Source organism: Heterodontus francisci, chromosome 18 (assembly GCF_036365525.1).
Source record: "Heterodontus francisci isolate sHetFra1 chromosome 18, sHetFra1.hap1, whole genome shotgun sequence".
NCBI classification, from domain to species: Eukaryota; Metazoa; Chordata; class Chondrichthyes; order Heterodontiformes; family Heterodontidae; genus Heterodontus; species Heterodontus francisci.
The window spans coordinates 9,774,272-9,786,976 of NC_090388.1; the positions used below are offsets into that span (position 1 = coordinate 9,774,272).

Below are 12,705 nucleotides of genomic sequence, written 5' to 3' on the forward strand. Positions count from 1 at the left end.
CACGAGTTAAACAGAAACCCATGGAGTTGTGCCCAGACAGGTTGTGCCACACTGTACCAGTATCTGTATTGCTTAAAATAAACACAGCAATTGTCCGAAGGCTCAGAAAATATCATTATACATCACCTAGACTCCTCCTTTACAGGTTGAAATACTTGCTGCAAGTTTACCCAGTGAACAGCTGAGATGCAGAGACCAGGAAGGTCCTGAGCGATTATTATAAAATGTACAGTATTTATATAAAAAATATAATAAGTAATCACTCAGGACATTCTTGATCTCTGCATCTCAGCTGCTCACTGGATAAACTTGCAGCATGTACTTCAACCTGTAAAGTAGGAGTCTAGATAATGTTTTCTGAGCCTTCGGGCAATTGCTGTGTTTATTTTAAGCAATACAGATACAGTTACAGTGTGGGACAACCTGTCTGGGCACAGCTCCATGGGTTTCTGTTTAACTAGTAACCAAACAATCACTGACCTCGTGGCTCCAATCTTCATCTTTTCAAACAACCTTTCAAGTCCACTTACAGTTTTTGTTGCTTATCTCCACAAACTGAAAAAGTGAGAAACCAATTCGGAATCGGAAGGTAGGTGAAGTGAACATTCCGGTGGTTGGGTCGGGTCGGGTGCCGGAAAAATTGGAAGGACTTGGGGACGGGTTGGGCTTGGGTCCGATGTGGTTCTGTCGTTTTTTTTTTTTTTCCAGACTTGAGCAGGCCTTTACTGTGCATCACCACTGTTTCAAGTTATACTACTTCACCATAAATTTGCCACAAGGTGTCTGTACCTGGGCTGGTGCTTGTTCCAGGTGTGTGGTGGCCAGAACATTGGTTCTCCTTGAACTGTGACTGGAACAGATGAGAGGCTAAGAGTACGTAGCAGACTGACACATTTGGGCATTGTCATTGCATGAACTATTAAGCACAGGTGGATTATCCGTGTGTATGGATATTTTAATTCCACAGCATGGCACTGCGATAATACAAGTACTTGGTAGAAAATAGCAGTGATTTATCACTTACTTGAGTCACTCCCTTTTTGGAGGCGAAACTCAAATCAATTTGAGTCTAAACCTGATGCAAGTATAGCTGTCCAATATAATCATTTCTGTTGACTGGATTGTTCTCCAAATTCCTCCCGAAGTTAATGCTTAAAGCACTTTATCCAGTCTGCTCACTAGCAAGTTTCATTTCCAGACAACAGTAAATTGGACAAATATCTTTGTTTATCTTCAGTCTGAATTGGTGTAAATAGGTCTCTATCATTGATCCCATCAGTTTGCTGCTATGCTCCACAGTTTACATCCGTGTACTATTAAATAGATAAAAACAGTGGAAATACTCAGCAGGTCTGGCAGCATCTGTGGAGAAAGAAACAGAATTAACATTTCAGGTCAATGACCTTTCATCAGAACTGGAAAATGTTAGAGATGTAACCGTTTTTAAGCAAGTACAGAGGCAGGGAAAGGGGGAGGGAGGAAAGAAGAAAAGAGAAGGTCTGTGATAGGATGGAGAGCAGGAAAGATTAAATGACAAAAGGGATGATGGTAAAAAGCAAAAGGAGATGTTAATGGGAAAGTAAAGAAACAAAAGATGAGGCTGGACGAGTTCTAAATGGGATAGCATAATCATTACCAACATATAAGAAATAGGAGCAGGAGTAGGCCATTCGGCCCCTCGAACCTGCTCTGCTATTTAATATCATGATTGATCTGATTGTACCCTTAACTCCAAATTCCTGTCTGCCTGGCTACAATACATTTGGTCTAAAAACAAGAAATGCTGGAAATACTCAGCAGGTCTGGCAGCATCTGTGGAGAGAGAAGGAGTGTTAATGTTTCAGGTCAGTGACCCTTCATCAGAACATTTGGTCTCTTTGCCCAAGTCATTAATATAGATCATAAATAGTTGAAGCCCTAGCACTAATCCCTGTGGCACTCCATTAGTTACAGTTTGCCAACCTGAAAATGCCCCATTTATCCCAACTCTGTTTCCTGTTAGTTAGCCAATCCTCTGTCCATACTAATATATTGCCCACAACATCGTAAGCTCTTATCTTGTGTAGTAACCTTTTACATGGCATCTTATCGAATGCCTTTTGGAAATCCAAATACACTACATCTACTGCTTTCCCCTTTATCCACCCTGCTTGTTACATCCTCAAAGAACTCGAATAAATTTGTCAAACTCAATTTCCCTTTCACAAAACCATGAAAGGTTGACTCTGCCTGATTGCATTATGATTTTCTAAATGTCCTGCTACAACTTCCTTAATTATACCATCTGAAAAAGTGGAGGCAGAAGTTAGATTATGACCTGAAATTGTTGAACTCAATGTTGATGCCAGCAGATTGTAAAGTGCCTAATTGATAACCGAGGTGCTGTTTCTCAAGCTTCCATTGAGCTTCTTGGAACCTTGTAGACGTCAAGGGCAGAGAGGTCTGAGTGGAGTGGAGGATGACAGATGACCAGAAACTTGGTGTCACGCTCGCAGACTGAATGGAGGTGTTCCACAAAGCATTACCCAATCTGTATTTTGTCTCCCCAATATAGAGGAAACCGCGTCGTGAGCAACAAATATAGTATACTAAATTGAAAAGTACAAGTAAATTTCTGTTTCACTGGAAAGGAGAGTTTGGGGCCTTAGATGGTGGGAAGAAAGGAGTTAAAAGGACAGGTGTTGCATCTCCTGCACTTGCATGAGAAGGTGCTGTGGGAAGGGGTATTGGGGATGATTGAGGAGTGGACCAGGGTGTCGTGGAGGGAGCAGTCCCTTTCGAATACTGAAAGGGAGAGGTGGGGAAGATGTGTTTGGTAACATCATGTTGGAAGTGGTGGAAATGAAGGATGATCCATTGAATGTGGAGGCTGGTGTGGTGGAAGGTGACGGTAAGGGGGGAACCCTATCGTGATTTTGGGAAGGAGGGGTATGGATGAGAGTCGAAGCGAGGTCAGTGGGACAGACCTGGTCGAAGGCCCTGTCAAACATGTTGGAAGGGAATTCTCATTTGAGGAAAAAGAAAGACATATACGAAGCACTGCTGTGGAAGAGGGCATCATCAGAGCAGATGCGACAAAGGCAGAGAAACTGGAGAGCAGTACAGAATCTTTAAAGGAAGCAGGTTGGGGGGGGAAGTGTCATTATGGTAGCTGTAAGTCAGTGGGCTTACAGTAGTATTAAATAAACTCTTTTTATGGAAGTAAACCATTATTTTTAGTATGGAATGCATAAGTTATAAGGCAAGCAAGTTATTTTAAATTGCTGGAAGGGGAAATGGATTGCCTATTGGTAATGTCACTGAACTAGTAATCCAGAGGCCCAGGCTAATGCCCCGGGGACACTGGTTCAAATCCCACCACAGCAGCTAGTGGAATTTAAACTCAATTAATAAATTCAATTAATAAAAATCTGGAATTGAACGCTACACTCAGTAATGGTGCCATGAAACTATTGTAGTAAATGCCCATCTGGTTTCTTCCCTTTAGGGAAGAAAATCTGCTGTCCTTACCTGCTCTGGCCTACATGTGACTCCAGACCCACAGCAATGTGGTTGACTCTTAATTACCCTCTGAAATGGCCTAGCAAACCACTCCGTTTTCAAGGGCAATTAGGGATGGGCAACAAATGCTGGCTTGGCCAGCGCCGCCCACATTCCATGAAAGAATAAAAAAAGCTACTTCTTTGTATATTTTTGCAAAGAATCGACACCATAGAAACAGTCCATTCAGCCCAACAGGTCCCTGCTAGTATTTATGCTCCACGCAAGCTATTTTAAACTGCTTGTCAAATGTCAGTGGATTTTCTCCCTGCTTTGCTGTACAGTGCAGTTGTGACGTTTTTTAGATGTTAGTTCTGAAATGTAATATTTAACCCTTGCAGACAATTTCTAACTGCCTGTCATTTTATGCTTGACAGAAAGTATGTGATGAAATACTGAAAGTGCTGCAGAAAGACCTGGGACCATCCTGCCAAGCCACCAGCTTGGAAACAATCCGTATTCTCTCCAGGGACAAAAAGGTTTTGGATCCTTTGACGACCAGGCCAGCAATGCTGGCCCTAATCAGATTGGCTGGTTTGGATTATACGCAAAGCTCAATGCAGGAGATTTCTGATGTTGGTGTTCGAATCGAGGCTTTAAAATGCCTGTGTAACATCGTGTTCAACAGTGAGAAGGCACAGCAACTTAGTATGGACTTTAAACTTGCTGTTGGAGCCTGTGAGCGCTTAAAGATGCACAGAGACAAAAACCTGCCTCATGAGATTAAGTTCTTTGACTTGCGCCTCATTTTCCTGCTGTCAGCCTTGCGGCTGGACATCAGGGCTCAGCTAAAGGACGAACAGCAGGGGCTACTGTTGTTGACTGATATCCTAGAGAGCACGCTGGACATCAAGTGGTCAGATAAATATGTGGTTGCCACAGATTGCAGGGATCCACCCCTGCCTAAAGAGCAGGCAGATTTAGCCATGGAGGTGCTGAAAGCTCTCTTTAATGTCACCTATTACTGCAGCCAGCAGGAAAATGATGAAGTAAGTTGCCCATATTTATCTAATGCTTCATGGCTTTGTGCACAGATGGCTCAGATGAGGGAATAAATGTTTGAGAGATTATATCACGTTACCCTCTAACATATCTTTTTGAGTTGAGGTATAAAAAACAATAGTGTTTCAGTATTGGAGCTGAGAGGGTATTGTGCATTGCTATGTAATATTGCAAGGGTTCTGTTGGTCAGGAGATTAAGTATTAGATGTACAGTTAAAGGCCTGCATTCTTAGAACTGCCATTGCTAAAAAGTTAGATATACAGTCATGGCGCTAATAGTATAATTGAATGTGGTCTGTTTTGGAATATGGGCCCTTGCATACTGAAACACTTGATTGGCCCTCGTACTTCAACAGGCTCCCTCTCTCTAAATGCTAAGCTAGAAGGAAACATGCTGGAATCTCCTTGAAACATATTTTATAGATTCAGCACAAAGAGCATTTCAATGCTGAGAGGAGGGAGCCTAACTTTGTGTGCTCTTGTGCACAGTAGTTTTTCTCTGTCTTTCTCTGACAACTCTGCGGTTTTATGCTATTAATCCTGGCTGTGAAGCACATTGGGACATCACAAAGTGCTATTGAAATGCAAGACCTTTTTCTTATACTCAAAAGTAATTCATTGTGTGGAATGCTTTGAGCTGTTTCAATATATAAATGCAAATAACACTATGCCATGTCACCTCCACTCGGGTGATGCAGGTTTCCTGTGTTGGACAGCTCCTGAGCAGCATCAAGCTGACTGAAGCTATTGTAACCTTAGACAGATCTCTGTAATTGATACCTGTCACTAGTGGCCAAACCGGGATAGACCAGTAACAGAAGGGCTGATAGATCTACGAGAAAACTTGATTTTTTTTTTTATAAAGTTGAACAAGTTTATGATAAAATTGATATTTTCTTGTCTATGGAGAACATAAATAGGAGCAGGAATAGATCATATGGCCCCTTAAGCCTGCTGCACCATTTAATAAGATCATTGTGGATCTTCAACCTCAGCTCCTCCTTTCCAGTCCGATCCCCATGTCCCTTGATTCCCTTAGAGTTCAAAAATATATCAATCTCAGTCTTGAACATACTCAATGACTGAGTATCCACAACTCTTTGGGTTAGGAAATTCCAAAGATTAAGTGAAGAAATTCCTCCTCATCTCAGTCCTAAATGGACAGCCCCTTATCCCGAGACCATGCCCCCGAGTTCTAAACTCTCCAGCCAGGGGAAATGGTCCCTCAGCATCTACCCTGGCAAGGCCTCAGAATCTTATGTTTCAATGAGATCACCTCGTTCTTCTAAACTCCCGAGAGTATAGGCCCATTCTACTCAACCTCTCCTCATAGGGAAACCTCTCATCCCAGGAATCAATCTAGTGAACCTTTGTTGCGTCCCCTCTAAGGCAAGTATACCCTCTCTTAGTAAGGAGGCCAAAACTGTACAAAATACGCCAAAGCTCTGCACAATTGCAGCAAGGCTTCCTTACTCTTGTACGCCAACTCCCTTGCGATAAAGACCAACATAAAGATTTGGCTTCTTGCTGTACCTGCATGTTAACTTTGTGTTTGTACAAAACACCCAAATCTCTGAACACCAGCATTTAATAGTTCCTCACCATTTAAAAAATATTCTGTGAATAATCTCTCATTTTCCCACACTATATTCCATCTGCCAAGTTCATGCCCCCTCACTTAACCTGTCTATATCTCTTTGCAGACTCTTTCATTCCCACCTAGCTTTGTATCAAATGGAGAATATTTTGAATAGAAAGCACTTCATTGACTGTTTTCCTTTTTTGTTAAATAAGATCTGAACACAAGTAAATTTACAATCATGGTTTCTGGGGCATAGCAACATATTTAAAACCATAAAATTTGTCACAGTAACTTACTATGAATTCGATTAGGTCCTGAAGCAGGAGATGAGGGCAATCCTACCCTGTCCTTTATAGTTTATTATATAGTGAACCTTACCAGGTCTGGACCTGTATGTGACTCCAGTCCCACACCAATGTCATCGACTGTTAACTACCCTCTGAAGTGACCTGACAAGCCATTTAAAATCCTATAATCAGGGCACCTTTTTTCTTATTCATTCATGGGATTTGGGTGTCGCTGGCTAGGCCAGTATTTATTGCCCATCCCTAATTGCCTGTGAGAAGGTGATGGTAAACTGCTAGTAATGGGCAATAAATGCTAGCCATGCCAGTGATGCCCACATCCTGAGAATTAATAATTTAATTTAAAAGAAAAAGATGTGTGCAGGCTTGAGAGAGAGCAAGTGAGTGAGGGTGAGAGAAAAATGGAGCTGAAAATCCTGCAGTGTTGTCCTGATGGCATTTCTACTGGCTATATAACAAGAAACAGTTTACTTAATCATGGGCTGCATCCAATTAAGCTGAATGTTAATTTCTCCTTTCCTCAACATTACTGAACACCACATTCGTGACATTTTGCAAAACCTAAAGTGCACCCGCTCTGCTCTGGTGAAACTGTAAGAATTCTGTGGAAAAAGACAAGTGTTTCTTAGGCATGCCCAGTTTTATAGATATTCACTCCACAATTTACACAGAATTCTGGATGATAGCGATAAACCCGCAATTTAGTCATTGGCTTCAAGTGATCTCATTGGACACAAAATAAACCTCTTGTGGCTTATGGATGTTATTTGAATCCTGGATTAAGTCAGGCTTGTATACACCCTGCCGTATGAGTTATGTAATATACAAGGGTATATTTTCCTTCAATTACTAATGGCGACAGAGTAAACATGAGTGCAAAGCTGCAAATGCAAAGAAAGGACATTTACACATCACTAAAATCAGTGAACAAAAATCAAACTAACACTTTGATAGTGAGTGCTAAAGACGGATAAAATGACACCGAAGGTGCTGAAAGAACAAAACGGAATCGACTTTGAGACTGCTGTAACAAGAGACCGCTGACTTATGAGAGCATACGACGGGTTGTGCAGGTCACTGGGCGATGTAGAATAGAATCATGGAATCAGAAAGTTTACAGCACAGAAAGAGGCCACTTGGCTCATCATGTTTGTGCCGGCCAAAAATGAGCCATCCAACCTTATCCCACCTTCCAGCATTTGGTCTGTAGTCCTGCAGGTTACAGCACTTGAGCTGCATTTCCAGACACCTTTTAAATTGGTTGAGAGTTTCTGTCTCTATTACCCTTACAGGCAGTGAGTTCCAGACCCCCACTACCCTCTGGGTGAAAAAACCCTTCCTCATCTCCCCTCTAATCTTTCTACCAATCACATAAATCTAAGTCCCCTAGTCACTGATCTCTCTGCTAAGGTAACATTGTAAGGCCCCTCATAATGTTATACATTTCAATCAAATCTCCCCTCAGCATTCTCTGTTCTAAGGAGATCAGCCCCAGTCTATCCAATCTTTCCTCGTAGCTGCATTTTTCCGGTCCCAGCAACATCCTCGAAAATCTCCTCTGTACCCTCTTCTTTGGCCTCCTTTGTCTCGAGACACAATGGGTAAGCGCCGAGAGGTGGTCAATGGTTTGTGGAGTAGCGCCTGAAGTGGCTATAAAGGCCAATTCTAGAGTGACAGACTCTTCCACAGGCTCTGCAGATAAAATTGGTTGTTAGGGCTGTTACACAGTTGGCTCTCCCCTTGCGCTTCTGTCTTTTTTCCTGCCCACAGCTAAGTCTCTTCAACTCACCACTCTTTAGCCCTGCCTTTATGGCTATCCGCCAGCTCTGGCGATTACTGGCAACTGACTCCTACGACTTATGATCAATGTCACAGGACTTCATGTCGCATTTGCAGACGTCTTTAAAGCGGAGACATGGACAGCTGGTGGATCTGATACCAGTGACGAGCTCGCTGCACAATGTGTCCTTAGGGATCCTGCCATCTTCCATGCAGCTCACATGGCCAAGCCATCTCAAGCGCCGCACACACTCTTGGCCAGTCTGGACATAGCAGCAGATGCCTTTCCCATGCGCTGGTTGATTTTTGCATCGAGAGACAGGTTGCTGGTGATAGTTGAGCCTAGGTAGGTGAAGTCTTGAACCACTTCCAGAGTGTAGTCGCCGATATTGATGGATGGAGCATTTCTGGCGTCCTGTCCCATGATGGTCGTTTTCTTGAGGCTGATGGTTAGGCCAAATCGTTGCAGGCAGCTGCAAACCTGTCGATGAGTCTCTGCAGACACTCTTCAGTGTGAGATGTTAATGCAGCATCGTCAGCAAAGAGGAGTTCCCTGATGAAGGCCTTCCGTACTTTGGTCTTCGCTCTTAGGTGGGCAAGGTTGAACAACCTGCCATCTGATCTTGTGTGGAGGAAAGTTCCTTCTTAAGACTTGAACGCATCTGAGAGCAGCAGCGAGAAGAAGATCCCTAACAGTGTCGGGACCCTCTATAGTGCAATTATAACCTTTCTGTAATAAGGTGACCAGAACTGGACACAGTACTCAAGTTGTGGCCTAACCAATGATTTATACACTTTGAGCATAACCTCCCTGCTCTTATATTCTATACTTTGGCTAATAAAGGAAAGGATTCCATATGCCTTCTTAACCACCATATCGTCCTGTCCTGCTACCTTCAGGGATTTGTGGCCATTCACTTCCTCTACACCTCTGTTTGACCTCCCCAAATGCATCACTTCACACTTCTCTGGCTTGAATTCCATTTGAAATGTAACCAAGCACGTAAACAGTCACAGGGGAGTGGAACCAGCTGGGGGATGCAGAGTCACTGGTGAGCAGAACCAGCTGGGGGGTGCAGAGTCACTGGCGAGCAGAACCAGCTGGGGGGTGCAGAGTCACTGGCGAGCAGAACCAGCTGGGGGGTGCAGAGTCACTGGCGAGCAGAACCAGCTGGGGGGTGCAGAGTCACTGGCGAGTGGAACCAGCTGGGGGCACAGAGACATAGGATTCTTCCCAATTGGCTCCAGATAAGCTATCTGGTGGATTGGTGCTTGCTGAATAGGCAGCAGGCAACTTTTACTCTCAATTCATTTTGTTCCTGCCCAGCATCATGCTTCGATTTTACTGGTTTTGTGAGGAGGAGGCCTAGCATATCGTTGCAGGAAGGTCGGAGTGGTACACAGCACTGGAGTGCTGCAGTGCATGCCCTCCTGGGCCACACATACAGCAGTTGACCCTCACTGCCTTTTGTCTGGCTACAGGAACCAAGAGAAAATAGGGCTCTCTATACACAAAAAAAGAGTGGTCAAAGAGTAGATATTTGTTTTTGCTCTTAATGAGTTGGCAATAAATAGCCCTAATCCTAATAGTGGTGTATCAGAGCTTTATTCTCAAGTTTAGAAAGTTTATTTTAGTAACGCTGTATTTTCTCTGGCAGGATCATGCCCATCGATACAGATACCTCACTGCTATTCTCTGCCACTCTTTGCTACTGAAGACCCAGGCCGAAGACAAAACTGAAGAACTTCATAGGTGAGTACACTGTTTAGAACAACCTCTTCCCCCATCTCATTTACCATCTATAGAGTGAAAACCGGGATGAAACATGTGTGAAACTGAATTATTTCAGACATTTGCCTGAGAGCAAGTCAATACAAAATGTCAGATGGCTTAAAACTCATATGCAATTCACTGTTCTTGTTATGGCAAAGGCAGGAGTAATGCACTGTTAATTCAGTCCCACTACTCCACAGGTCACAGTATATCAAATGTAAAGTTTCCCACCGACCGGAAAATGGCCAAACTAAACACTTTATTTATCCCCCAGAAAAAAGCCTGCCATACCAGGTTTCTTTAAACAACAAAACTAACTGTTTATTAATAAACTAAGTTTTAAACAATAATGAGATAAATCTATATATGAAAAGATTTTATAATTTCTTATTCTTCCTAATCCTCATACACACTTACATTCAAAAACCGGTTAAACGGAGAAAAAGGCTTTTCTCCTTTACAACTGTTTCTTTGGAATAATAAAGTAACTGGGTTGTAACGTCTAGTAGGATATTTCTGGGTCAGTGACGTGTCCCAGAGTCAAATCGCCAGATGCCACTCAAAGTCTCTCCAGGCGAGGTTAATGAACAGTCTTATGATGGATAGGTGTTCAAGGCCATTCGTCTGCAGCAGGTGTCACACAGACCTTTCAGCAAAGGGTGTAGCAACAGGTCTACTTGGGTTTTGAAATAGACATCCAGCAATATAATCTTTCTTGAGCTTTCTGGATCTCCCAAAACATAAGAGGCAATAGGAATCACTCCAGTGGCAGAGATTTTTCAGAGCCTGGTGACAATAAGAATTTGCTACCTTTTAAAAATGCAGGGCTTCCTCTCAGCACAGGAGCCTTTCTCCACAGAGAGCAGCAGCACCTCTTTTCCTGGGTCTTCTGATCTGCAAGCAAGTCCCTGCCAGGAAAGATAGTGGAGGCTGAAACCCCCAACTCATTTAAAAGGTACCTCGACATGCACCTGAAGTGCTGTAACCTGCAAGTCTACGGATGGTGGGATTGGATTGGGCGGCTAGATTTTTCGGCTGGCGCAGACACGATGGGCTGAGTGGCTTTCTTCTGTACCATAATTCTTCTCTGGTTCAATGGTTCAGACTTCACTACATCCTCAGCTCACTGCTAGTTGCTTCCAGCTCCCTGGTCTTTTCACACTGCAAAGCTGAAACTAAAACCCTAACAAGTCATGTGACAATCAAATCTTCATGTCATTTCCCTGTTGAGCTGCTTGCCGCAGGTGTCTTGCAGTTTGTCCCACTCGATCCACAATTCCAAGTTTCAGCATTCAATGTTCACAGAAAAATAGTTTTTCTCAGTTTTTAGAACACAGAATTCTAAGCTTTCAAATAATAAAAAAAAACTCTTTTGACAATCTTTAGTAATCACAGCTGTTGCCAGGTGGAGAGGATCAGCAAATCATTCATTTTTTAAAAATCTAAATGGCCAAGATTTATTTTAAAATTGTTCCCAGGATGTGGATGATGCTGACAATGCCTCATTTATTGCCTACGTTCTGTCACGGTTGTTTGTAGAACTCTCAACAAGAGTGAACCATGTACTGTGGGATTGGAGTCATGTTCCAGGTTCCCTTTGCTGAGGAATATTAGTGAAACAGTTGGGTTTTTCTGACAATCTGGCAGCTTCTTGATCCGAGCCCTGAACAGTCATCTGTTGAAGTTGTTAATTGACTGTGTAATATATTTAATAGGTTGAGAGGTGCAAAGTAAGTAAGCTACCTGTTCACTGAAGATTTTTGAACCTACAAGTGTAGGGCTGCAGTTTCATAATTTGAATCTTACTAACAAAATTGAGGCAGTCACAAGATGCATCAGCAGTAAGTAAGCCTTTGAGTCAAAGCTTGTTAATGCCTCTATGGATTGTGTGGTATCAAGTTAGAAGAGCCTGCCCTTCCAGCATGTCTCAGCTGGGAGCTCACTGCTGGAGTGCAGATATATGAGCTTGTTTTATTTATGTGCTGAGGGGGGTGGCCGAGGTGAAGAGTGGGAGGGCATTTCACCCAAGTATGCAAACAACGCAGACATGGCAGTTTGTCTCTCAGACTTGATATATTTTCAGTAACTTGGAATCTGGCAAGACATCTGAAATGTTGCCGATTTTTTTTTTTGGTTTTAAATACAAAGATATAGCATGAATACTGCTGTAGAGTAACAGCACAGAACATTCTTCCTCCTGAAAATAATTAGCAGCAGTTATGTACTAAAAATGCACTTACAATAAAAATGGCTTGCAATTAAATAAATGTACCTTGTGTAGAAGATAATGGTAACACGGTTTGGAGATTGGACCAGAGATTATGAAGTCAGATCCTACCAAGGCAAGTTATGAAATTAAACTCAACTCTGGTAACTTGTGGGCCAGAAAAATAAATGACCATTGTTGTAAAAGCTTGACTAGGTCACTAATCCCTTTCTAAATAAGGGAGCTCATCATCCTTACCCAATCTAGCCTATGTGGTTTACTCTGAAGTAGCCTAGCAAGCTGCTCTGTTAATAAAAAAGCAGCATCAGAAGGCAGCCCACCACCACTAGAGATGGATAATAGATGGTATCAGCAGCCTCTCAAACACAATAGTTGAAGCTCCGTTCGTTTAAAATATTCTGCTGCCACTCCTGCCACTCTGGGTGGCATCACTAATGGAGGGATGCCCAGAGTGTTGGGCACCAGAGGCTATGGAAAGCCTGCTGCCTGCAATTTT

At 42.8% G+C, this 12,705-nt stretch overlaps 1 protein-coding gene across 1 annotated transcript in view; it reads left to right on the forward strand.

The window, feature by feature from the left end:
* ric8b (RIC8 guanine nucleotide exchange factor B) overlaps positions 1–12,705 on the forward strand; it is an 81,453-nt gene that overhangs the window by 34,230 nt on the left and 34,518 nt on the right. Inside the window, exons 3-4 of the mRNA XM_068050214.1 lie at positions 3,918–4,529; positions 9,867–9,961. Coding sequence (XP_067906315.1) covers positions 3,918–4,529; positions 9,867–9,961 — 707 coding nt within the window. The remainder of the gene's footprint in view (positions 1–3,917; positions 4,530–9,866; positions 9,962–12,705) is intronic.